This window comes from Chelonia mydas, chromosome 5 (genome assembly GCF_015237465.2).
Source record: "Chelonia mydas isolate rCheMyd1 chromosome 5, rCheMyd1.pri.v2, whole genome shotgun sequence".
In the NCBI taxonomy this organism is placed as follows: domain Eukaryota; kingdom Metazoa; phylum Chordata; order Testudines; family Cheloniidae; genus Chelonia; species Chelonia mydas.
Genome location: NC_051245.2, coordinates 33,207,406 through 33,234,362, shown reverse-complemented (window position 1 = coordinate 33,234,362; position 26,957 = coordinate 33,207,406). Strand labels below are relative to the sequence as shown.

General features: G+C 39.0%; 1 protein-coding gene across 6 annotated transcripts in view; it reads left to right on the top strand.

Annotated features, from left to right (window-relative positions):
- ARL15 (ADP ribosylation factor like GTPase 15) overlaps positions 1 to 26,957 on the top strand; it is a 334,164-nt gene that overhangs the window by 170,908 nt on the left and 136,299 nt on the right. Inside the window, exon 7 of one of the 6 annotated variants that reach the window (XM_043547422.1) lies at positions 8,138 to 8,903. The exons of the other annotated variants lie outside the window; for them this stretch is intronic. Coding sequence (XP_043403357.1) covers positions 8,138 to 8,173 — 36 coding nt within the window. The 3' untranslated portion in view covers positions 8,174 to 8,903. Of the gene's footprint in view, positions 1 to 8,137; positions 8,904 to 26,957 lie in introns of those variants that run through there. 6 annotated transcript variants of the gene reach the window in all.

Here is a 26,957-nt window from a genome sequence, read left to right as displayed (position 1 = left end):
TTTTATTCTAACTGTGTGTATGGGTGGGGAGGCAGAGTAGGATAATAGGGGTCAGAAAAGAGAAGATTACTACTCAATTCGGAGAGGGGTCTCAGACAAATTATAGAATCACAGATATGGGAAAAAACAATCGTTTAGATTGTCCAATCCATCTCCTGTCAATGCAGGATTGTTTTATAAGCCAGTACTTGTCCAGTTACTTTATAGAAAGTGTAGTATCTTTTTACAATGTTCATATTATGATTTGCCTTTCTTACTTTGTTAGCTTTAATTATACTGGAACCAACTTATTATGTGGTCCATGCCAGAGAAAGTCCAGTTAAGTTATGTGAAATGCTTCACTGCAATTCAGGAGCTGTTCACTACTCTCTTTGTAGTAAAACTTCATTGCTTGTGATGAAGGTTTTGCTTCGCTGTAACTTGGTTCCACTGCACTAATACCTTTGGAATACAAGTGTCACTTACCAGACCAGTGGAAAGTACTTGATTCCAAGGTGGGTATCTTTCCTCTCACTCCATCCCCTTTGCTTTGGCTGAGCAGAGAAGGAGGGAGAGGAGCAGGAGAAGTGTACGTTTTTCTTTGGGTAGGAGCATTGAGGGATTTGCTGCATCCGTTCCTACTGGGGAGTAGGGAGGGTTGCCAAAGGCTCTCCTCACAGCCTCTGCTGCTGTCGAGGGTAAGAGATGCTCTGCCACCACTCCTGTAGTAGGAATACTTTGTTAGTTAGGCTTCTTTGGCAGTTATTGTGCAGTGGGTCCTTTTAATAAAAAAAAAAAAAAAAAAAAAAAAAGAATCACTTGAAAGTTCAATTGTGTGTGCTCTTTTAAACCAGTTGTTTTAGGTCCATCCCTTTCAGATTGTATGTAATTTTGCCACGTGAAAACTTTGTTTTAGTTGATAAAACATGTATTGTTGTTTCTTCCATTGCTCTGCAAGTATATAGGAAAATTTAGCTAAAATATTGGGCAAGTTCAGACTGTCCAGTGTCGCTCTTAAAAGAATTGAAAGGAGAGTTCTCACTACTTAGCATGTACAGTTTTGTGCACAGACTTCATTTTGTTTGGTCTGTGCTACTTCTCAAAAAAATCTGAGTAAGTGGATAAAATTAATCTCTTATTGTCTCTTAGATCAGTTTTATGATTAGGATATTTTTTCTATACAAAAGGACTTCATTTTTTCCCCAATTCCTTGTCATTGAATTGTTCTATTTAAAAACAAAAAAAACTGGTTACTAGAATAGTTGCAAATTTCTTCAAATGCCATTGGTGATTGCTATGTCTCATGTGCAAACAGAGTTCAGATGATTGTGACTTTGCCTTTTGGGGGCTAATATGTTACCAATAGTTTGAAGCATAATAAAATTCAAGGATGGTTTTAGTTTAATTCCCAAAAATGTGGATTATTTCTCAGAGGCAGTCCCTCTGTGGTGGTGGAAACATCCAAAATATTTTCTGTAGCTGTCTGTCTTGGCTGTATTTATTTTGTGAAGGTGCAGTCTTGAGTTTCGTGAAGCCTCAGTTTTAACGCTTAAAAACAATCTACCCAAAAACAAGTTGTTTCATGTTAAAATGAAAGTTGCATGTTGTTGTCAAGGGGAGGAAAATGCGTAGTATCTTTGGATTCTGATTTATTATACAGAAGGCTGGTTTTTTTAAACAAAAAAGGTTTCTCCCTCTTTCTCCCCCCGCCCCCCCCCTTTTCCATTCTCAGTCTCTTTTGATCATTGATCTGGGTGACCCCATGCTCAGGGGTTTTTTCTTCATTTGACATGGACAGATTTTTGAAGTATAGCTCTCCTTTGGGAACCTCGGGCAGTTCCACTTGACTAACCTGTGATCTAATGAGCAGTAATGCGGGGTTACAGTGACCATTTTGTTTGCTTTGAGGGAGGATGGCTAGACAGAGAGTGGGAGAGAGGCGGTGTCGGTGGAGAAAAGTGATGCAGGGTGATCGAACAGTGTGAAAAAGACTTGTTAGCCCACATTAGTGTGCCTGATTTACTTCACAACAGGTCAGGAAAGGCCAAAGGCAGGATTGTCATTAAATTGCAAAGTTGAAAACCCCAGTATTGAAAAGCATTCAGATTTCTGAAAGTTGTAAATTAGAAAGTTTGTGTGATTCATGTTGAATTTGCCAAGAAGATATACAGCAGTACCAGCTTCTTTAAAACTTGAAAGGTATATTATAAAATCATGCTATAAATATAAAAAGAAAAACAGCTTTTTAAAGTACTTTCATGGTTGACTGTTTTACAATGAGCCTGGGTGCGTTAGAAAGGCCAAACACTAACAAGGTCGTTGCACTTTCTTTATAAGCTCTGTGGACCCCTTAATTATGTGCCCGTGCTTCTTATTTTGTGATCTGTAGGGTGTGTGCAGGGGTGGGTGTGTGCGTGTGTACAATATATAAATTATATATTAAAAACTTGAGGACAAGCAAACCTGTTGAGGTAGACTGCCTATATTGTGATTTTTAAATCTATTTTTTTTTATTACGGCCCTTAAGAAAACATTGAATACCAATCTCAATGCTCTTGGTTTTTAAATAAATACTCACAAATGTAAAAAGATGAACAGAACATACATTGTTTGAATGTTTTATTGCTCACGTATCATTACTCATGAAAAGGGATGATCATCATGCCTGCGTCATGCCACTTCAATGAGCCTGACAGTCTGCTCTTACAGATCTTTCTATAATGCAGGCTAATAATAAACAACATCATATTTTTTATTAGTACTCACAACTCCTTTTGCTGACCACTTCTTAGATGTAAAAGGAAAATTTGCTTATACCCCTTCATTCCTTTGGATTTTCAAAAAAAAAAAATTATTTTTTTGCATTGGAAGTTAATTGGTGGTGGTTTGAGCTGCTTTGGTTTGAGGAGTAGAACCATCGTGTGTAATATCCTTTAAATCAGTTGCATTGATAGCCTTCAACTCATAGCAAATTCTGTCATTGCTATTTCTGACCCAGCTGGCGTTAGTAAAAATTGCAGTGCAGCGTTTTAGCTATATTATTGTTGTGCATTGAAGCATTAGGTAATAAAACAAATGGGTGGTCTTAGGATTAAGGTACTTTTTTTGTATCTGCTAGTAGTAGTTTCACTAATTGATTCTTACTCCTGCTTGCTCTCAAAAACCAGTTTGACATATGGTTGCATTAACTTCTAGACTTTACTATAAGGAACAAGATACCCTGGCTTGCTGGTTTGATCTTTTTGTTAAGTTTTTAGTAAATATACAAAATGAAATTCTTGGGCTAGGTGATGCTAATAAAGAGAATTATTAGTATCTGATTTTAGGAGCTCTACCTGCTCCTTTTATTCACTCAGATGGTTCCATTGACATCTAATTAGACTATTCACATGAGTAAGAAGAGCAGAAAATGAACGTTGAACAGTGGAGTTTGCCAGACTAATTATGGAAAATTTGCTTTCAATTACTCTTGGTATTGAGTTATTAAATTTAGTAAAATATGATACCAGATTATTTTCACTTTTATCTTTATAATTTTTGTTAATAATGCCATCAGTTTTCAATGTACTTTAGAGTTATGGTCCTAGCCTTTAAGAACTTACAACTTAAATTACAGCTGCACCGCAGTTCCATTGTACTGTGTTTCCCATGCACGTTTTTTAATTATCTTCACTGCTTTTTGCTGGTGTTTTCAAGGCATACAGTTCACCAGTGATTTGTTTATGAATTAATGGGAAAATCCTTGTCGTGCTAAAAGTCAAAATACAAATCTCGGTGTACCTTTGCGATGTATTGTGCTTCTCTTTTCATTTTCACCTCTTTTTTCAAAATTTGGCTGTAGTTTGAATACGTGTATAAGATTAATTCAATATTGAATAATTGAACTAGCTTTGTAATTATTAGAAACTAGACTCGAACAATTTTATTCTGACATTCTTAATTTTGAAGGACCATCCTAGCTGATCTTTAGAGTTTCAATATTTGCTGTAACTTTGACTATTGTGGTAAAATTACATATTAGAAAATTCTGCATTTGACTAGTTTTCTTTGTAGCTGTAGGTCATAGTAGTCAATGGAAACTTATGCCCTCATTGTATGCCCTAATAATGTTTAACAAATTGGAATACTGAAACAAAACACACTTCAGCTTTACGACTACACTCTTTCCATTGGCCCTCCTAGCCTCCTAAAGAACACTGTGCAGTATACTTGCATTATGCTTATTAACTCTTCTATTTGATTTAATTATTCAGTTTGAATTAAGTCATCTGCTCCATGCTTTGTGCAGCTCTGCGTTTGGTCAGTCAGAAGAGAATTATGACACTTCATCACAATAATTTTTTGGGTGTGTTTAAGGACCAGGTATGCGGAATGATGTTTCAAAATTGGCTTAAAAGCCCAAATGACTGAATCAACGAATAAGTGCATGTACTGATATTACCAAACCTTGTACACTGTGTGTATCTGAAAGGGCAGATGTTACCAACCACGCTTAAAGAATTTGACTTATTTTCATATGATTGGGTTGGTTTTATTAGACATGAATGACTTGTCAGCCTGTCTTCTGGAAATTGTTTTTAAAGATATTTGCTTTATATTGTAATTCATAAAACATATTTATGTGAACAGTTAAGGACTGTGTCAATGTTATGCATGTTCCTTCTTTGGACAGAACTGCTGTTCAGGTTGATGAGTGCTGTTGTTAAAGGGTTATCGTGTTTGGGCTTCAGAAAAATTATGCTTTCGTTCCATGCTTTCTCTTAGAAAGTCTTTTAAAGACTTTTAAAGCAAAGTTATATTACTTTCATACAGAGATGCATTGAAATTCAGGACATGTTAGCTTGAGTGGAATGCTGACAAATATCTTGATTTGGCGATAACCGGATGCAGAATAAGGTGCAGTGATGAAAAGTGGCAGTAGTATAAGCTATGTCAGAAATGCCAGAGACAGCCAGAGATGTTTGGAAAATAGGTGGTACTAATCATAAGATAAGTGAGTAATGCTGCCTTTCCTAAATCAAGGCAAATGTGCATGCTGGAATCATATTTTCTCAATATGGCCATATTGGTTATGGTAGATGCAAACAGAAATAGTCATTTTATATATGAAAATTTTCTAAACTGGGAGCACTGTATCTAATACGATTGTATAAACAATATAGTCAGTGATAAACCAATAGCGTCTGCTGCTGATCTGGATTACAGTGAATGTAAAATTTATCTAAAATACTTGTTCAATTCTTCCTTTTGGAATTGTACTGTTTGTCCAGTATGCCCATCTTGCTTGCCTGTGTGGGTGAATTAGATGATGTTTTAGTTTGATGGTTATTGAGGTATTTAATGTACTGGATAAGGTACCACATGTGATAGGAATGTGTGGGACCCATGGATCTTGAAAGGTATGTTGTGGGAGGTATTGATCATTGCAGCAGTAAAGATATATCTGCAGGTTTTGCATGTGTTATGGTAGGATCTGGTGCTGCTTTGAGTTGGTGGGTCCTGATCTGTGGGGAGCTTGCTTCTGATGATGAGTGTGGTGAGGTTGGGGAGGGAGATTCCAGACAATCACTGCCCTCTTGAATGAACTCCACAGAAAAATAAGACAAAAACATGTCACCTGCAGATGAACACTTTTTAGAAATGATCGCTCCATATGTGACTTCTCAGTCCTTGTCTTCAAAGGAAACCAAACACATTCAAAAGGTGAGTCATGGAGCTGAAATTCATAGCCATTAGACACTAAAAATCATGGTCTTAATAAAGACATTGGATTTCTGGCTTATTACAACAATCTGTAACCCGCTAATCCCCCTTTTTTTGGTCTATTGGCAGGCCTACACTAGAAGCGCTATGTTGGTGCAGCTGTGCTGCTGTAATGCATCGGGAGAAGATGCTCTGTGCCGATGGAGAGCTTTCTCCTGTCAGCATAACTTCCGCCTCTCACAGAGGTGAAGTAATGTCGGCGGGAGAGCATCTCCTGTTGACACAGAGCCGGTGCAGACAGCGCTTAGGTTGTTGCAACTCACGTCGCTCAGGGGTGTCTTTTTCACACCCCTGAGCAGCGTAAGTTAGATAGACTTGTCCTTGTAGACCTGTCCTATGGCTGTAGAGGTTTTAACAGGTCACTTCACCTTGAATGGGCTCCTACAATGTGTGTTAACTACTTAGCTGAACAAACTATTCCACTTTGTATTTAGCTGTGACACTGAGTTCCTTTCCCAGATCTCTGAAGATCTCAAACTAGCTCAAAATCATCTCACTTTCATCAACAGAAGTTGGTCCAGTGAAAGATATTACCTCACCCACCTCATCTTGCTAGTGTCCTGAAACCAACATGACTACAAGAACACTGCAAACAATACAGTTTGTAGAGTAGTTGAAGATGAAATGTGTGACACACATACTAAGTATTACTTTATTTGTTTTACAGTAGTACCGAGACTGAGGCCCAATTGCGTGAGGAGATGCACAAACGCACACTGAGGGTTTGTCTTCACTGCAATTAGACATCTGCGACACACCTGTCCCAACTCAGGCTCATGAGGCTTGGGCTAAGGAGCCTTTAGCAGGGTCCTAGAGCCCAGGCTCAAGCCTGAGACCAAATGTCTACACGGCAATTAAACTGCCCTTTAGCATGAGTCTGCGTCAGATGGCACAGGACAGTTGCAGATTTTTAACAGAGGCACAGAGTGGTGCCGTGACTTGCCGAAGGTCATGCAGCAGACTGATAGCAGAACTGAGACTAGAACTCTAGTCCCTTGAGAAAAAATGTCTCAGAATAGTTATGTACTTCTCTGGAAAAGTGAAGACTCATCCTTGTTTTTATTACTCTGCTCCCCTCTCTGCTCAGTTGTCCTACCTTCAGTGTTCATAACAGTGCAATTTTACCATCAAAACGCTGCATAAAAAATAACAAACCAGTTGTGACTAAGACAAAAGCAAGGCAATTTCAAATTCAACCTTTGTCTTTTGCTTGCTTTGTTGAGGCAATGCTGCACATGTTACAATTGGCATTTTTCTTAGTCCTCTGCAGTACTGAGGTTGCATTAAGAAGTATGTTTTTCAATAGCTTTTTGTGTGTGTTTGTACTGGAATCTTTATTTTTATATATATATATTCTGTGTAAGCAGACTGTCATTTCATGTTCGCTTATGGAGAGAATTACTTGGGGAATTAGGTAAAAGGGCGGTGTTTTTGTAAATTCCAAATAAGTGCACTGGAAGATGCAGTTGTTCCAGTACTGTATCATCTGTCTATCTTAGGTGTTTATATGGCCCCCATTACTGTAGTATTTGAGTGTCTCATAATGTTTTCTAGCCGCCAGAGGAGTGAAGTTCTGGAACAGCCTTCCAAGGGGAACAGTGGGGGCAAAAAACCTAACTGGCTTCAAGATTGAGCTTGATAAATTTATGAAGGGGATGGTATGATCAGACTGCCTACAATGGCATGTAGCTGATCTGCAACTGCTAGCAGCAGATGTCTCCAACAGCCCCTGAAGAGACATTAGATGAGGAGGGCTTTGAATTACTACAGAGAATTCTTTCCTAGGTGTTTGACTGACTGGTGGGCGTCTGGCTTGAGGTCTAACAGATTGCCATATTTGGGCTTGGGAAGGAATTTTTACTCTGGGTCAGATTGGCAGAGGCCCTGGGTGGTTTGCCTTCCTCTGGAGCATGAGGCATGTCTCGTGCCATTTTAAACTAGTGTATATGGCGGATTCTTTGTAACTTGAAGTCTTTAAATCATGATTCGAGGACTTCAGTAACTCAACCAGAGGTTTTGGATCTGTTCCAGTAGGTGGGTGATGTTCTGTGGCCTGCAATATGCAGGAGGTCAGACTAAATGATCATGATGGTTCCTTCTGGCTTTAAAGTCTGAGTCTAATCTTAATATATTTATCCTCACAACTCCCTGTGATTTAAGGAAGTCTTTTTATCCCCATTTTATAGATAGGGAATTGAGGCACATAGAAACTAGGGGACAGACTGAAATCAATGGGAGTTAAATTCCTACATACCTTTAAAAATCTGAGCCTAAGAGATTTGCCTACAATGTCACAGGCAAACTGTTTTAGAACAGGGAATTGAACTCTGGTCTCCCAAATTCCAGGGTAGTGCCCTAACCATTGGACAATCTTTTATTTTTCCTGTGTTTCCAGGTACAATCATTTCATTCTACATCACAGTGCTTTTGAATTGACTGGAACTTGACAAGCGATCTTCAAAGCACTGTGGCATGGATTATGGAGATACTTGTAAGCACGTCACTGCATTAACAGTACTGTCAATCATCTCTCTGTTTTTATGTTGGAAAAATTCAATTGTTAAATGAATTTATTTTAGCCAGTGGGTAAAACAGTTATATTTGGGAGTATGTTTATATTTAGCCTAAACGAAAATTAGAGCTGGCTGAATATACCCCAAATTTGGGGGGAAAATAAATTATTCAAATAACATATTCGTCAGATAATTCAATATGTAATATTCTGCCACTTATAGAACTGGTCAAATGCTGCAAAAACTATCAAGTAAATTGCTCAATGAATCACAATATTTGTTAAATATTTCCCACTGGTTGTACTGAAAATACATCTTGATTTAAATACCTTTCTATAAATTAACTTTAAAATTGTGTTTCTAGACTTAGAATTTGTATGTCAGTCTCTAAATTGGTGCAGTTTTTACTGCAAAATTATAATCTGTATGGAAATATTACCGTAAATTTAACTATAGCAGTGTGGATGATGCTACTTTAATTCTTAGGCTTTTAGACACTTTTATCATTTAGGAAAGACTTGCAGACTAGTCTGATGTTAGTTTGGATTCTTCAACGGATTTTTTTTCTTTGTTGTATGATTTGGAAATAAATCCAACAGTCATAATGTATGAGATATTGAATTGGAATCCCTCCTTTATTTAATATGTAGATAATGCAAATGGGAAGATATTTTCGAAATGTCTTCTGCTCAGTGACACAAAGAACATCTCTCCTTCCCCTTCTATCCCCCCCCCCCCGCTTTAATACAAATACATTTCATTATCCTGTTGTTCATTTTGTTCATCTGATGACGTTTTATGTATGGTCAGTTTCATTATCTCCCCATAAAGGGCCTGATCCAAAGCCTATAGAAGTCAGTGTCAGTTTTTGCATTGACTTTAATGGCTGTTGGCTAAGGTATGGACTTAATATCCTCAGTTTTTGTGGATCTTTCACACTGAAGTGGGGAGAGAAAAGAAGAATTTTGTTTTAAACCCACAGAAAGTGGCATGGCGACTTCAGGGAAGGTGTAATATCTGAATCTGTTTTTATCTTGTTTGTTTTGATTTTCTAGATTTCAGTCCATTTAATCCATGTAATTGTTGTATAGTATTAGCTACATGCAGATGTAATATTCCCATGCAATGGATTTTTGAGCATGTGGAATGTCAATACATAAGTGTTAAATTTACAAAGTTAAATATTGCCATTCGTCCCTCTGTAGCCTCATTGAGTTTACATGGTCCATAATTCTCTAGATTATTTTAATTTGAAACGTCTTTTTTCATAGAAATATTGCTTGTTATGCTGTTCTTTTATATTCTTGGTATATATTATATTATGTTCATTTTCCAAGTTGGGTTTATACATGTGAAAAATATACAGTATATTTCTAGTTCAGTCATTGATCTGTTAGCATTTATATACAGTAGTACTGACTGGCTTACAAAGTTTCCTTAAGGTTTCATTAATAGGCAAAAAGTGATGACGCTAGTCTGCATAGTGGCATCGTTTGCATGTTTGTGTTGCTGCAGAATGGGAAATTTCACAGATGGTTTTTAGTGGAGAAGTTGTACTGTCTAGTGTGTTAAGTACTATACTTCTAGTAGATTCAAAAGGAAAGCTTTAAACATGAATCAAAGTTTTCCAGTGCCCACAAGAGGGGATCCTAATTGTTTGTTCCATTGCTTGTTCCGCTCTCAGTAGGGAATTGTGTGCATCTGTAGGCGTCAAGTTTAAATGAGATTTGCTAGACTTGGTATAAAGTACTGTTGCTGAAAAGCGTGGCGCATATTTAAGGAATTTTGCAGCATGGGCTCCACAAAATGCTCTGCAAGAAGCCTATGTAGTCCTATAGAAATCCAGGAAAACTCTGCCAGAAGTCCTGCGAAACACCACAGCATTCCACAAGTTCAACACTTTTCAGCTGACTGCACTCTGGACAACTTACCTTCCTGCCCCTTCAATAGAGACAGATGAGAGTAGGACAGTCAGGCTTGGAGCTTCAATCACTGTTGCATCTTAGGAGGTCAGTTAGATGACTACTCTGTAATGCTCAAAGAAATTGAAAAATGTTTCCTTCTTTGTGGTTTTTGTTGCTGGACTGATAACTGTCTCATCACTACAACCATTATAACTGTTCTGAGAACCTAATTTCTGGCTGATAAAAGGGGGGAAAAGGAACTATAGTTTCCACTGAACAACCTTCCACTGAAAGAGCCTTCCTGCAGAGGCTGATCTGGTAGTCTCTGAACTGCTTATTAGCATCTTTCTCTGCTTTAAAGTGGGTTCTAGGAATCTACAAACTCTTGCCAGCCATTTGGTGGGATCATCCACCCTCTGCAAAAGAGAAGAGGTACAAATGTCACAAATAATCATGGGAAACCCTGCTTAGTTTGCAGTCGTTAAGCTTTAGAGGTTCACATAGTAACATTCCATATTTAAACTTTCAGTATCACCTTAAATATAATATTCTATGGCAATCATGAAACTACATCAAACACCAGAAGCTTTCAAAGAACCCAGAGTTGCCTGTACTTTATATGTATTGAGGCAAACAGGCCCTAGGAACCAGAGAGTTTTTAATACTATGTGGCTTTATTGTGACCATGTCAACTTTTCTTTATTTCAGGGTGGCAGGGAATTGAATCATTTTATTTTCACATTATACCTAAACGTTTGTCCAAGTGCCTTCAGTCTTTTAGGAAGTCATCTCTGAGATTGTGGTGTGCTCCTCCATCTAGAAGAGGTAACTCTTCATGTGAGACACTAATTCTCTGACTCATCTTTGTAGTCCTCTTACCTTAAATCAAGAGGGGTGCATTGAGAGCAAAAAAAGCTAAACTGTGTTAAAGGAATTCTAATTTGGTACATTTTTTTTCTTTCCTGAAACGACAAATGTAGACAGATTGAGTATTCCAGGGACATACTAAACCTTTATATGATGAGAGAGGTGCTAAAAGCAGAAACTAACAGGCCTGAACTTTCATATTGGCCCCCAAAAGGGCAGTCCAGATGTTGGTTGTTATATGAAATTGTCAAAATTCAATGATGTTTGTCAAAGGCCCTCAGACTCACCTGGGATGGTGTTCCACAAAACTCTGTTTCAAATACCTATGGCCCAAAGAAAGTTAGGTTTAAGAACAATTGTGATTTGTTTTAAGAAAATCAAAGAGCTTTTGGTAAAGATGCATCATATAGTGACTAATTTCTTTAAAGACAAAATAAAGGGCCACCTTAGGAGCTGAGAGCTGACATGGTATTGAAACCTTTAGCAGAGCTGCTCTTCAAAATCCTGAAGTTTTAGAAAATAAAACCCAGTGTAGAAACCCGCTTTCCTGTTGAAATTCTTTTTGGACCCTGAAAATTAATTTATAATCCATCCAAGATTTTGAAGGGCTAACGCTTTCAGTACCATGTCAGCTCTCAGCTCTTACAGTGGCCTTTATTTATTTTTGTCCTTAAATAAAACTATGAAGAGCATATTAGAGACACATGGTTAAACACTCAAATCTGGAGATGCCAAATTTAGCCAAAATATTTTTGTCCGTTTTTTCCCCAAATTTTAATCTAGTCATGGTGATCCATGCTTTTGTCACCATAAGGAATTGGGGCTGTTCCTTAAGACCACTTGTAAACTTCAACTATTGCAGAATATGAGAAACTATGGAAGGTGTGTTTCCTGAAGGGGGCATGTTATGCCCAAACTTCTTTATTTGTACTTCGATTTGTATTTCTAGACGAGTGAATAAACACTTTTATAGCTGTATCTAAAATTATCATCTTTTTGGTTGATGCCTTAGTGTATTAAATCTGAAATCTATTTAAATTATGTTTAGTCTATAAGAAATTGCATGGGTATACTGCTCTATAAAAAGTCCTTTTTTAATGGCTTGACTACAAAATGCTGAAAATTCCCCAATATAGGCAAATTTTAGGCAGTTTTAGGCCCAAAATTTGACATAATTTAAAATACTACTTAGACTAAGGAAATTTTTTTCTTGATCATAGCTCTTCAATCTGTCACTGACTACTAGAAAAAAAAACACTTTTTGTAGACTAACATAATGTTGTTTTTTGTCACTATGAATGTTAATTTATATCCTCAGTTTCTTCATTCAGCAATTGATAAAATGTGCATGAAAGGAGATGAGGTAGAGTTTCAGGGAAGAGTTAAATTAAGGCCTAAAACTAACGGTGTCGCTTATTAGGTGAGTCATTACAAATACACTGTAGCTGAAGCACAGATCTGAACGTTAGAACAACCAGGTTCTTACCTTGCATTTGCTAGAGACTTCCTTTTCAACCTTGGAGAAGTCACTTGATTTCTGTGCTTCAGTCTACCCATGTGTAAAACAGTAATAATAGCTCACAGTTCTATTGAGACTTTTATCTTTTAAAGACTTAGGCCACGTAAGCCAAGAAGAGACCTGTTAGTTTGTGTGCCAGAAAAATCTTCAGAGATTCTAGTAGAGAAATGAAATGTATACGCCTCTAACAGGGTATTATAACTAATGGCTCAAAACCCTCACAAAACTTAAAATAGAGTATATTTCCCCTTAAACAAGAGTAATGTTACTTTTCACACGAATCGCTTCAGAAGTTTAGGCGCACAGTGTGATCAAATCAACATAGACCAAACAAGCAGTATAGCTTTATGCTTGTTAACGATATTTCTTTGGGTGCTTGTGAGAAGGACGAGTACTTAGTCCCATATGTGTGTCTTATAAGAATGCACAAGAGATTCACTAATGGATTTAGAAGACTGCCTTTTGATTTTTTTCAAAGAGAGAAATCACAATAGAGGTCCCCCTCTGCTGGTAGAGAGTTTAATGTTCAAGGCATTACAACATACCTGGACATTAACCTATAGTGGATTGAGTCATAACATACTTATGCAATAAAACAAGCTACTGTTGCATGATATAAACTATTAGGAATTTAGTGTAAATCAGTTTTAAGTGAAATAACCTGATTTCTATAGTCAGGTTCCTTGTCTATTCATTCTAAACCTGAAACTTTAGTAATTAGTGTTAAGCACTCTAAAAACATTTAATACAGGTATATAACATTTTTACCTGGAAAAGTAATCATTTTTCCAAGTTCTAACATAATCATACCTGATCTGGAACACTATTATTATGCAATTTTGTTTTTACCTGCTTCATTTCTGTTTGGGGATTTTCTGCTTGCCATTTATACTTAGTTCTTTTCAATGACTGACCTCAGAAGAATTTAACAATCTATTAGGATATGTTTGTACATGTGTCTGGCAAGAAAATTTTGTCATATGTTTCCTTACAGCTCTGCACTACACTGTATGGTTTTCAGAATTTCCGCATATGCACTTTTTCTTCCAGAAGAAAATAACCTTGTTTTGTGGAGTTGAACCAACTGTGGGCTTACTTAAAGAAACAAAGTTGTTAAAATAAAACTCAAAACATCCTTGACTGTCCTGCAAAATAATAGAAGGGATATGAAATTAAGAGAAGCTTGAATAAATGAATGTAAATGAATTAGCAGGATTGATTTAAGGTGTGGGAGACAAGCTTTACCAGTAGACTGATTTCACCGTATTCATTACTTAGTGCCATTTTACAAGCTGGTAGTTTATTTCCTCTGGAAATTTCAGTTTACTTAAGATGTGATTATTAAACATAACACTCCCTAGTCTGAGTACCATTCTGCTTGTCTACTATCATGTCATATCCATATCAGTAACTCCTCTAAATGATTCAAATAGCAATGTCATGGGACAGCCATTAAAATCTTGAGGAAGAAATAGATGTAATATATAGCATTTCATAGCTTGTTGGCTGAAGGATTAGCAACTAGATCACACTGCTCTTAGCAGACTGTGGCTTGATTTTGCTGCGGCCACTTCTTGGATTAGTAATCAATGGGAAGCATTGACGGTGTTTTGCTGCTGTCTCTGTATAGCTACTTTGTGCACTGTTGCTGAAGAGTAAGATATGAAGGAGAGGGCTCTTGGAAGATTGGAAGTAAACTGTTAATCAGAAATTCGCAAAGTGGTAGAAAAGGGTGAGTTCTAAGGTGAGATGGGGAAGAGAGCTTTGTTGTGTGAGTGAACCTCTAGAGGACTCCCACGTGAAGTCCTACAAATGTTGTGAATTCTCTTCCCCTGACAGCCGCAGCATATTGCTTTCACATTTCCCAGAAATGTGATTGTGCTTCAAGAGGGGGAAACATTCTGCCTTTCCCTGATTGGACTCCTCAACTTGTCTTTGGTTTCTAGCCCCCTTTCATGTTTTTTCTTTCTGATTTTTTTATTTTTATTTTTCTGTTCTATTTGGGATCTCTTTTTAATTTTTCTGAACCCTAAATTGTTTGTTCTGTTTCTGGTACCTCTTTCGTTATCGGTCTTTGACATGTGTCCATAATTTCATTTCAGCTCTTCTTTTTAGTATTTTTCATTGGTTAGTCATGCAATTAATGTTGTAAGACTTCTGTTTTTGTCTGATTCTTTTCCTTTCAAGTGAGTGGTGTTTTATGAATGGAAAAATATGTGCAGATTTTCATATGATGATGTTGTGTCAATGGCTAGAAAACCAGCTGTCTGCTCCCCCCCTCCCCCCGGCTTTATTTTTAGTGAAATGACCATTAGCTTTGCATAACTTAGTAATGCAAAACTCTTAATGACTTACTCATACCCATAACTTAAAAGTTTGATCGTTGAGGCCTCTTACCTATATTGATTTTGCACTGGACATTAAATGCTCTGGATAAACATCGTATCTTGGACTATCTTTGTTAGCAAGAAAATTCCTTCAACAATAGTAGCAAGGAATATGAGAGAGTTATTGAGGAACAAAAATAAATGAGCCAAATCCTCACCTTATGTAAATCAGTGTAGTTAATGGAGCTATGCCCATTTACATTAGTTGGTGATCTGTCCCGAATAACAGTAGTCTAAGGTCCAAAGGTGTCCTATTGTGGTTTAGGGAGAGGAGAGAGGGAAAAGGTGCCTCACCTTTAATAATTCTGACTACTCTCTATAGATCACATGCCAAGGATTTTGGTCGTATGAACTTTTGCAGAGTTTAATTTTGAAATACAAAGGCTGGAGTAATTTGGAATAAATACTACAATCAATTTCACATAATTAGATTCATACAGATAGCAAATAAATATTAAAAATCTACATTAAAAATGTAGGTAAACCAGAACTTGATATGGTTCGTGCAATTGTATACTAACATTAGGGTACAGTGAGTGAGTTGTTATAAATGTGTTACAAAAAAACTATGTTAAAAGAAAGCTATTTTGGTTGTAATATTAAGCATTTGAATGTTGGGAAATGTCAGATGCCCTGTGCAAATTTAATTCTACTCCTCTAACCATCAATCCAATGTGAATATGACAGTGGTCTTGTGGAAAAATTAGTATGTGATCATGTAATTAAAGATGTGTATCATAATGTATATGCACAAAGGGAGGAGGGGAAGTTGCAAGGCAACTGTAAATCTGTCATTTCTTTTAAGTGTTGGCTTTTGCAATCTAAATAACTTAGTTTATTTTGTGTACGTAATTTTCTATTTTAAGTGTTTTTTAAAAGGAAAAAGCTGAAAATAAATTGTGTGAAACTAGAGCAATCTCCACATCATGCATCAGCAGCAGTGTTATATCTTGAGCCTTCAATACTGTGCATCTACAGGGCTGACTACATTAGCTTTTAGCTCAGAGGAGGGATGGGCTACTGGTACCATGTGCCCTATCCAGAGGGTGTGGTCAGGGGAACCAGCTGTCATCCTCACCCTGGGAAATGATGGGCTCCATGTGAAGGCCCTGAGCAGAGATATGGGATACTGAGGCCATGTGTTGGGTCAGAGGTATGGAATCAGCCCAGCCTAGCTTGGTTCTCTCCCAGCTCTTGTCACTACAGATTCACTATCAGCTCCCAGCGTTCCCAGTACAGGGTCATGCTGCTATCACTGATTTAGCATGGGCATTTGCCTTGCTCTTTAGAATATTCATTTTCAGCTGTTATTTTGACATTTTGCCAAAATGTTCTTGAAGAATGCAAGCCACAACAGGTATATGGCAATCTGGAATTTCATGGGATAAAGAAAAGGCACTTTTCTAGCCCCAGGGTTTGTCTGCTGCTGATAATGGAGATATTTGAGTGTCTCAAAAAAAGAAAAGTGTTGGGCAACCTTAATATAACCTTCATATAATTAGTCGTCTACAGGACTAGTTTGAATAGTTCAAAAAGTGTAAAGGCTTTTAACCACAGATGTTTCAGCACGTATTCTCCTGAATTATTTGTTTGTATAGATTGCTCTGGAGGGATTTTTGGCTATTACTCATTGCCACTATGAGAAAAACAGCTCTGACTTTTTTTAATGTAACTATTGGTCCCTAAAGGAAGTGTTAACTCATACCACTTTCATTTATAGAGACTTGCTCTTACATTATCTGTCTGTCCATTTTGGTCTTAAATGATGACTTTTAGCTTATGGGTATGAGTAAGTCATTAAGAGTTTTGTATTACTAAGTTATGCAAAGCTAACTGTCATTGCACTAAAAATAAAGTCAGGAAAAAAAGAGCAGGCAGCTGGGTTTCTAGCCATCAACACAACATTATCATATGAAAATCTGTGCATATTTTTCATTCATAAAACATCACTCACTTTAAAGGAAAAGAATCTGACAAAAACAAACATTAAATTAAACTCATTGCGTAAATATTCAGTTTTCAGTTTTGTACTTAAATTTCAAGATTAAATTACGTACTGTAGATTTATTGAGCAGTCTCAAAACTCTGTTTTATGGTAACTTATGAATATTTTATATGCCATTTTCTTTTTTAAAATTGTGTGGTTTTAAATTTAGAGGGTTAGTATTTTTTGACAGAAAAAGTAAGGTGGAGTTAAATTCTTTGCTTGTTTTTAGGGAATCTCCTTTCATTAACTGTCAGTGAATCATAGAATATCAGGTTTGGAAGGGACCTCCAGAGGTCATCTAGTCCAACCCCCTGCTCAAAGCAGGACCAATCCCCAACTAAATCATCCCAGCCAGAGCTTTCTCAAGCCTGACCGTAAAAACCTCTAAGGAAGGAGATTCCACCACCTCCCTAGGTAACCCATTCCAGTGCCTCACCACCCTCCTAGTGAAAAAGTTTTTCCTAATATCCAACCTAACCCTCCCCCACTGCAACTTGAGACTATTACTCCTTGTTCTGTCATCAGCTACCACTGAGAACAGTCTAGATCCATCCTCTTTGGAACCACCTCTCAGGTAGTTGAAAGCAGCTATCAAATCCCCCCTCATTCTACTCTTCCGCAGACTAAACAATCCCAGTTCCCTCAGCTTCTCCTCATAAGTCATGTGTTCCAGTCTCCTAATCGTTTGTTGCCCTCTGCTGGACACTTTGCAATTTTTCCACACCCTTCTTGTAGTGTGGGGCCCAAAACTGGACACAGTACTCCAGATGAGGCCTCACCAATGTCGAATAGAGGGGAACGATCACGTCCCTCCATCTGCTGGCAATGCCCCTACTTATACAGCCCAAAATGCTGTTAGCCTTCTTGGCAACAAGGGCACACTGTTGACTCATATCCAGCTTCTTGTCCACAGTAACCCCTAGGTCCTTTTCTGCAGAACTGCTGCCTAGCCATTCGGTCCCTAGTCTGTAGCTGTGCATGGGATTCTTCCATCCTAAGTGCAGGACTCTGCACTTGTCCTTGTTGAACCTTCATCAGATTTCTTTTGGCCCAATCCTCTAATTTGTCTAGGTCCCTCTGTATCCTATCCCTACCCTCCAGTGTATCTACCACTCCTCCCAGTTTAGTGTCATTGGCAAACTTGCTGAGGGTGCAGTCCACGCCATCCTCCAGATCATTAATGAAGATATTGAACAAAACCAGCTCCAGGACCGACCCTTGGGGCACTCCACTTGATACACTCCGCTGCCAACTAGACATGGAACCATTGATCGCTACCCATTGAGCCCGATGATCTAGCCAGCTTTCTGTCCACCTTATCGTCCATTCATCCAGCCCATACTTCTTTAACTTGCTGGCAAGAATACTGTGGGAGGCCGTATCAAAAGCTTTGCTAAAGTCAAGGAATAACACATCCACTGCTTTCCCCTCATCCACAGAGCCAGTTATCTCATCATAAAAGGCAATTAGATTAGTCAGGCATGACTTGCCCTTGGTGAATCCATGCTGACTGTTCCTGATCACTTTCCTCTCCTCTAAGTGCCTCAGAATTGATTCCTTGAGGACCTGCTCCATGATTTTTCCAGGGACTGAGGTGAGGCTGATTGGCCTGTAGTTCCCTGGATCCACCTCCTTCCCTTTTTTAAAGATGGGCACTACATTAGCCTTTTTCCAGTAGTCTGGGAACTCCCCTGATCACCATGAGTTTTCAAAGATAATGGCCAATGGCTCTGCAATCACATCCGCCAACTCCTCTAGCACTCTCGGATGCAGCGCATCTGGCCCCATGGACTTGTGCTCATCCAGCTTTTCTAAATAGTCCAGAACCACTTCTTTCTCCACAGAAGGCTGGTCACCTCCTCCCCATGCTGTGCTGTGGTGTGGGAGCTGACCTTGTTCGTGAAGACAGAGGCAAAAAAAGCATTGAGTACATTAGCTTTTTCCACATCCTCTGTCACTAGGTTGCCTCCCTCATTCTGTAAGGAGTCCACGTTTTCCTTGACTTTCTTCTTGTTGCTAACATGCCTGAAGAAACCCTTCTTGTTACTCTTAGCAATTCTTGCTAGCTGCAACTCCAAGTGTGATTTTGGCCTTCCTGATTTCACTCCTGCACGTCTGAGCAATATATTTATACTCCTCCCTGGTATACTCCTCCCATTTGTCCAACCTTCCACTTCTTGTAAGCTTTTTTTCGTCTTTAAGATCAGCAAGGATTTCACTGTTAAGCCAAGCTGGTCGCCTGCTATATTTACTATTCTTTCTACACATCGGGATGGTTTGTTCCTGTAACCTCAATAAGGATTCTTTAAAATAGCCCAACTCTCCTGGACTCCTTTCTCCTTATGTTATTCTCCCAGGGGATCCTGCCCATCAGTTCCCTGAGGGAGTCAAACTCTGCTTTTCTGAAGTCCAGGGTCCATATTCTGCTGCTCTCGTTTCTTCCTTGTGTCAGGATCCTGAACTCGACCATCTCATGGTCACTGCCTCCCAGGTTCCCGTCCACTTTTGCTTCCCCTACTAATTCTTCCTGGTTTGTGAGCAGCAGGTCAAGAAGAGCTCTGCCCCTCGTTGGTTCCTCCAGCACTTGCACCAGGAAATTGCCCTACACTTTCCAAAAACTTCCTGGATTGTCTGTGCACCGCTGTATTGCTCTCCCATCAGATATCAGGGTGATGAAGTCTCCCATGAGAACCAGTGCCTGCGATCTAGTAACTTCCGTTAGTTGCCGGAAGAAAGCCTCGTCCACCTCATCCCCCTGGTCTGGTGGTCTGTAGCAGACTCCCACCACAACATCACCTTTGTTGCTCACAGTTCTAAACTTTAATCCAGAGACTCACAGGTTTTTTTGCAGTTTCATACCGGAGCTCTGAGCAGTCATACTGCTCTCTTACATACAATGCAACTCCCCGACCTTTTCTGCCCTGCCTGTCCTTCCTGAACAGTTTATATCCATCCATGACAGTATTCCAGTCATGTGAGTTATCTCACCAAGTCTCTGTTGTTCCAATCACATCATAATTCCTTGACTGTGCCAGGACTTCCAGTTCTCCCTGCTTGTTTCCCAAGTTCCTCGCATTTGTGTACAGGCACTTAAGGTAACTTGCTGACCATCCCGTTTTCTCAGTGTGAGGCAGGAGCCCTCCCCTCTTGTGCTCTCCTGCTCGTGCTTCCTCCAGGTATCTCACTTACCTCAGGGCTTTGGTGTCCTTACCTTGGTGAACCTAGTTTAAAGCCCTCGTCACTAGGTTAGCCAGCCTGCTTGCGAAGATGCTCTTCTCTCTCTTCATTAAGTGGAGCCCATCTCTGTCTAGCACTCTTCCTTCTTGGAACACCATCCCATGGTCAAAGAATCCAAAGCCTTCTCTCCGACACCACTTGTGTAGCCATTCGTTGACTTCCACGATTCAACAGTCTCTTCCCGGGCCTTTTCCTTCCACAGGGAGGATGGACGAGAACACCACTTGCGCCTCAGACTCCTTTATCCTTCTTCCCAGAGCTACGTAGTCTATAGTGATCCGCTCAAGGTCATTCTTGGCAGTATCCATTGGTGCCCATGTGGAGAAGCAGGAAGGGGTAGCGATCCAAGGGCTTGCTGAGTCTCGGCAGTCTCTCCATCATATTGTGAATCCTAGCTCCTGGCAAGCAGCAGACTTCTCGGTTTTTCCGGTCAGGGCGGCAGATAGATGAATCAGTCCCCCTGAGGAGGGAGTCCCCGACCACCACTACCCGCCTCCTTCTCTTGGGAGCGGTGGTCATGGAACACTGATCCCAAGGACAGTGCATCTCATGCCTTCCAATTGGCGGAGTCTCCTGCTTCCTTCCCTCAGATGTATCATCTAGTCCACTCTCCACATTAGTACCTGTGGAGAGACCATGAAAACGGTTGCTTATCTGTATCTGCATTGCTGGTACATGGACACTCTCCTTTCTTCTTCTGGAGGTCACATGCTGCCACATTTCTTCACTGTCCTTCTGTAACTGCTGCACAGCCTGCTCTGAATCTTCAGAATGTTGTGTCCGTAGAAGCATATCCTGACGTCTGTCCAGGAAATCTTCAGTTTCTCTTATGCAACTCAGGGTTGATACTTTTTCTCCAGACCTTGAACCTTCTCTTCCAATATGGAGACAGCTTGCACTTTGTACAGACAAAGTCGCTTCTGTCCTGTGGAAGAAAGACAAACATGGCACATCCTGTGCAGGTAACAGCTGAACCCTCACAATCCATATTACCTTCCTTCTAAGAGCTTCCTCAGGTGTTGTAGTAACTACTCAGAGAAGCCTGCAAGATGAAAGCCTCAGAGGGCTCTCCCCAGGCAAGCTCCCTCTGTTAGCCTCTCCCCTGTTCGCTGCTCAGCTGGTTCACAGCTGACTGGCTTTTTATAACCGTCAGGCCCACTCAAGGCTTACCTGGAACAAAGCACTCCCAATTCATACTTTTCAAACAATCAAGCACACGGTCAAACTGACAAACTGTCAAAGTCAAAATGACTTTGAAGAATTTACAAGAGAAAACTGAGACAAATATATGTAGCTTGTGAGTATGAAGAGGGCAAGGAATAAAATGTCTTCCCTTATCTAAAAGGCATTAGTTTGGCTGAGAGCCGATGGAATTGTGCTGGTAAGAAGTTATTGAGAGCAGTGATGTGAAACTAGATAAAGGAAAGGATTGTTAAACATTTGGATGGAGTGGGAAATTTAGCAGCAAGAACTGTTAAAATATTAAAGTAGCCTTCAAATTCAGTTGTGCAAGTTCTGCCTAAGGAGACATTCAAAGATTGTTCTTACAAAGACTTTGCTGCCAATCTTGCATATGGCAGAGACTGCAGTAGATGGACTGCAATGTCTTAACTACCGCAGTACCTTCATTTAAAAAAAAAAAAAAAAAATACAGTGCTTATGAAAGTTACCAAAGTAGGAGTTCAGGAGACTGAAACCATGCATTTATCCATAGAACAGCTACAGTCTAGGTAGTGGTAATGCAGACTTCCATGCTGCACTGTCAAAATTTTGTAAATTTGGTTGAACCACCCTATGTGGCTGAGAAGGGACTTCATTGTCTATGCCAATCTTTGGTCTACATGCTAAGACTGCAAATAAGACTGCCAGTTGTGTTAGGACTTGGATTAAATCCACCAACTAGTTTGAGGAAACAGCCATCATGGGGAAACTGTCTTCAATCCCTAATGCCATAGGTTTCATCTACCACTACAATTGGTTACTTTGATTTTGCCCATGAATATTAGACATGGGAAGACGTATTTCTCATGTCAAATTATGTATAAAAATAAACCTTTTCTACTACAAGTTAGAGTATGGTGGTAACTTTTTTCTCTGGTAATTTTGTTTCTTATTCTGATTTATTAACTCTTTTCACCTACATTTTGAGGTTGGCTCTGTTAAAAAGTTGATCACACATCATTTTTTATGCTAGATTTTAATGTACCATACTAATGAACAGTACAGTTGACTTCAAATTATGAATATTGGAATATATGTTTGAGAAGGTCACAATTCTTACTGTTTATACAGCCTTTGGTTACTTGAGCAATGCATTTTGTCACCTGTTTGCTGCTTTATGCAGAGCTGGAAAGTTTATGAAGAAATAGAAAATATGACTGAGTCCCTGACGTTTTTTAAATAAATGTACATCTTGTTAGTGACAGATTGGTAATCTTGGCTTTAGACACTTAGCTATGTTTTTTGCCAGAAGTAATCCAGATGTGCATAATTTATCTGGCTGTTGTATGTGCACTGACATGTCTTTCTGTAATCAACTGTTCAGTATTGTTAAACAGTTAAATGTTCTCTATCAACAAGCTTTCTGAATCGTGCTAATTCTATAAGTTACTTAAAATAGATCAAACTGTTTTAACTGCAGAAAGTATCTTCAGATTGAGCGGTGACTTAGTCATGAATATTTAGAAAAATCACTGGCAAACAGCAGTACAACTTCTAAACAGCAATTTAAGTTTTGTTGTTCAGATAAATAGAATACATGTGTTACATAATCTCATTATGATTGAATAGACCTGTGTCATAACAGCGTAAAGGAAATTGCTAAGAGATATTAGCATTAATTAATATGGAATTTGTTGGACAAGATGATTGATTTCTGAGAATAGAAAATTAGTTTAATTTGATAAGTAGTAACCAAACATGTCTTGGTAGTCAGTGTGGAAAGAGCTGTAAAAGGACACTTGTTATTTTAAATATATAAAAATATTAACGGAAAGAATTACATTTTTAGTTTAGTGTCTGTTTTACATCTTGTGCTTGCTGTTCTGCAGTCTTCACAAAGTTATTGATTGACTTTGGTATTGCTGCATGAACTGAGCTGAAACTTCCCAGGCAAGGAAGGCATTTACTAGCCAGAAGTTTTTTTTCAAAACAAGAGTTAAAAAAAAAAAATTGAAGTATTTCCTGTTAATACTACTACTGCTTCTGTATTATCAGCCCTTTCTTATATTGTTCTGCCATTCATTGATCACATTGAGCCAAATCCCAGAGTTCATCACCATGGTCTAGACTACAGGAATGTGCTGGTGATCTTGTGGACATTCACTGAATGTCTATCTGGATTCTAAGTTTCCCCTCTGGGAAAAGGTTGTCTGGCTTTGTCTGGTGTGCACACAGGTATACATTTATACCTACAGTTCTAAATATATGTCCTGCTTTACACAGATACACTGCTATAGCAGTATGCATAGGTATGTGCACTTCCCCCAGCAGTTGCATAACCTGAGGTATGACCAGTAGCAATTCTTTCTTTATCATCCTGGGAGGTCCCAGTCATGACCTTTCCAAACTGCTGATCTTTTATATGACTGAAAGATGAGCACGTTTGCCCCTGTTGATCACGCTCCAGTTATTGGAAGCGCTGACTGTGGTGTTGTTTTGTTTTATTATTTGTATTACCATTGTGCTAGGTGCTGTACAAACAGAAAAAAGGCTGCCTATGCCCCCAAACAGTTTATAATGTATATGACAAAAGACAACTGACATAGACAGGCAAGTACAAGGAAACAATGAGTCCATATTGGTTTCAGCATACCAGCAGCCTTACCTGTACAATGCCTCTTGTCCGGTGATGCTAGAAGAAGCACAAGAGACACTGGATGTGATTTTAATTAAGCCACAACTTTATTCTTAAATGTCTGGGAGTACCAGGCAGATAGAAGTGTACAGTACAAGTTATTCTATATTCATTTCACCACACACACACACACACACACACACACACACACACACCCCGGGGGCCTTCCGTGAGCCCTCCCCCAACCTGCAAACTGGACGTTTGCCAGAAGAAAGTGCCAATAATTAGCTTGGCTGCCTCACCCCATACCTACCTGGGTTCCCAGACATCTAATACTACTTTAATATCGGCGAAAAACATGTTGTCATAAATATAAAGGGAAGGGTAAACCCCTTTAAAATCCCTCCTGGCCAGAGGAAAACTCCTCTCACCTGTAAAGGGTTAAGAAGCTAAAGATAACCTCGCTGGCACCTGACCAAAATGACCAATGGGGAGACAAGATACTTTCAAAAGCTGGGAGGAGGGAGAGAAACAAAGGGTCTGTGTCTGTCTATATGCTGCTTTTGTCAGGGATAGACCAGGAATGGAGTCTTAGAACTTTTAGTAAGTAATCTAGCTAGGTATATGTTAGATTATGATTTCTTTAAATGGCTGAGAAAAGAATTGTGCTGAATAGAATGACTATTTCTGTCTGTGTATCTTTTTTGTAACTTAAGGTTTTGCCTAGAGGGATTCTCTATGTTTTGAATCTAATTACCCTGTAAGGTATCTACCATCCTGATTTTACAGAGGGGATTTCTTTACTTCTATTTACTCCTATTTCTATTAAAAGTCTTCTTGTAAGAAAACTGAATGTTTTTTCATTGTTCTCAGATCCAAGGGTTTGGGTCTGTGGTCACCTATGCAAATTGGTGAGACTTTTTATCCAACATTTCCCTGGAAAGGGGGGGGGTGCAAGTGTTGGGAGGATTGTTCATTGTTCTTAAGATCCAAGGGTCTGGGTCTGTAGTCACCTAGGTAAAGGTGAGGCTTTGTACCAAACCTTGTCCAGGAAGTGGGGTGCAAGGTTTTGGGAAGTATTTTGGGGGGAAAGACGTTTCCAAACAGCTCTTCCCCAGTAACCAGTATTTGTTTGGTGGTGGTAGCAGCCAATCCAAGGACAAAGGGTGGAATATTTTGTACCTTGGGGAAGTTTTGACCTAAGCTAGTAAAGATAAGCTTAGGAGGTTTTCATGCAGGTCCCCACATCTGTACCCTAGCGTTCAGAGTGGGGGAGGAACCTTGTCACATGTTAACTCCCAAGTCTTGACAGATGAACTTCCTCCACCCTGAATAATTCTGATGCCCCATATGCTATTTCTAGATGCGAAATTACCAACCCATTATGGCCCCCATGATGGTGCCCTATTCATGTACCTCCTAGCCTTGTCAACCGAAGGTGGCTTCATAGCTCCCTGCCACACCCTGCGTTGTCAGGCCATGCAATTTGTACTCCTGGGAAAAGTTCCAGGATCTTCCCCAAGTTCCTCTTAGTTCTGATCATTGTCTACCTTTTTACAAATGCCCAAAGTGTTTTCCATGAGGTGAATCACAGTCATATCTGGTGCCCACTCACAGGCACCCATAGTGTACAGAAGGGCAAGTGAGTTTATGGTACAAATTAAATATGAGAAATTACCATTTTTCTTATTGCTAAGTTCATGATGTGAAATGGGAAATATTCTATGGTGTTTGGACTTTACAAAATAACATAGTAATTCTCGATCTTGCTGTGAAATTTGTTAACAAGACCAGTTTTAATGAGGCTCTGAAAAAATCTTGCTTTCCTTTTTTACCAGAGCCAGTGTCATCACAAAACTCAGTATTGTACGCTGATGAAAAAGAATTAATGGGTTCAAGTCAAAAAGTTGGCATCTGATTGAATTACACCAGACTTTGAAGGGGTTCTCTTTCCCTTTTGTCTGCACAAAAAAATGGAAAGAAAGGTCTGATCAGACTAATAATAGTTTTTGCTTGAAAAAACTGCATTTTTATGGAAAAATCAGAAGTAGAGTTAAAATTATATATTTTCTTTGCTTTCCACAAATCCAGGGTATGTTTTTAGCCTGTTTCCATGAGAGCTTTTCTGCATAAGAAAATGAATCCCGATTAAGATAGGGTGTGAATTTAAATTAGGTTAACTGTTCCTGATTAACTCCATGGTGGATGCTCCGGAATCCGTGTACCTTGTTCCAAATTAGCTTAATCCACTAATTTGGAATAATGTATTGTCATTCCAGAATAAGTGTGTCCACACACTGAGTTAGCCAAGAATTGCTAATTAGGAATAGCTATTCAGGAATAGCTCTGTGTAGCCAGGTGTTAACTGTGAAAATATTTCTCCCAGCTCTAGTCACATTACCAAGAAAAGTAGAAATATATAATTCATGTTGAGCACATTTACCCTAAAATGCTTATTTGGATAGCTTTACAAATTCACAATATGCTTTCATCTTCTAGAAGCCCTAGTCATAGTATGTATCAGGAACAGGAGGACCCTCTGTGCTTACTCATCCACCCCTTGCCATAGAATTATACTCTAGAGTCCAGTCTTTTGTTTTTTAAATTAGTTCCTAGCACTGAAGCCCCAGAGATTGAGAAGGACACCTTTAGAAATGTGACTAGAATGTAACCAATGCAGTGATGCCTTCCTGCATTTGCACGGAGCTTAAAATAGCTCTTTCAGATGTGAACTGCCCATTCATCTCAGTGAATGATTAATACTAAAACTTAAGGATGTCAGTACAGATGTCAGAATTAACTATTTCACTGCCTATCATTTTAGCAGAAACATCTCATTTTATTCTCTTGACCACTTCAAATGCAGTTGGTCTGTCATTACAAGCATGTGTAGCAGATATGAAAAGTGGAAAAAGTGAATTTACTGCTAATATATATAACCTAGGGATTACTATATTGATTGTATTACTTGTTAGCAAATCAAATTTTGTACAGCTATACATGAG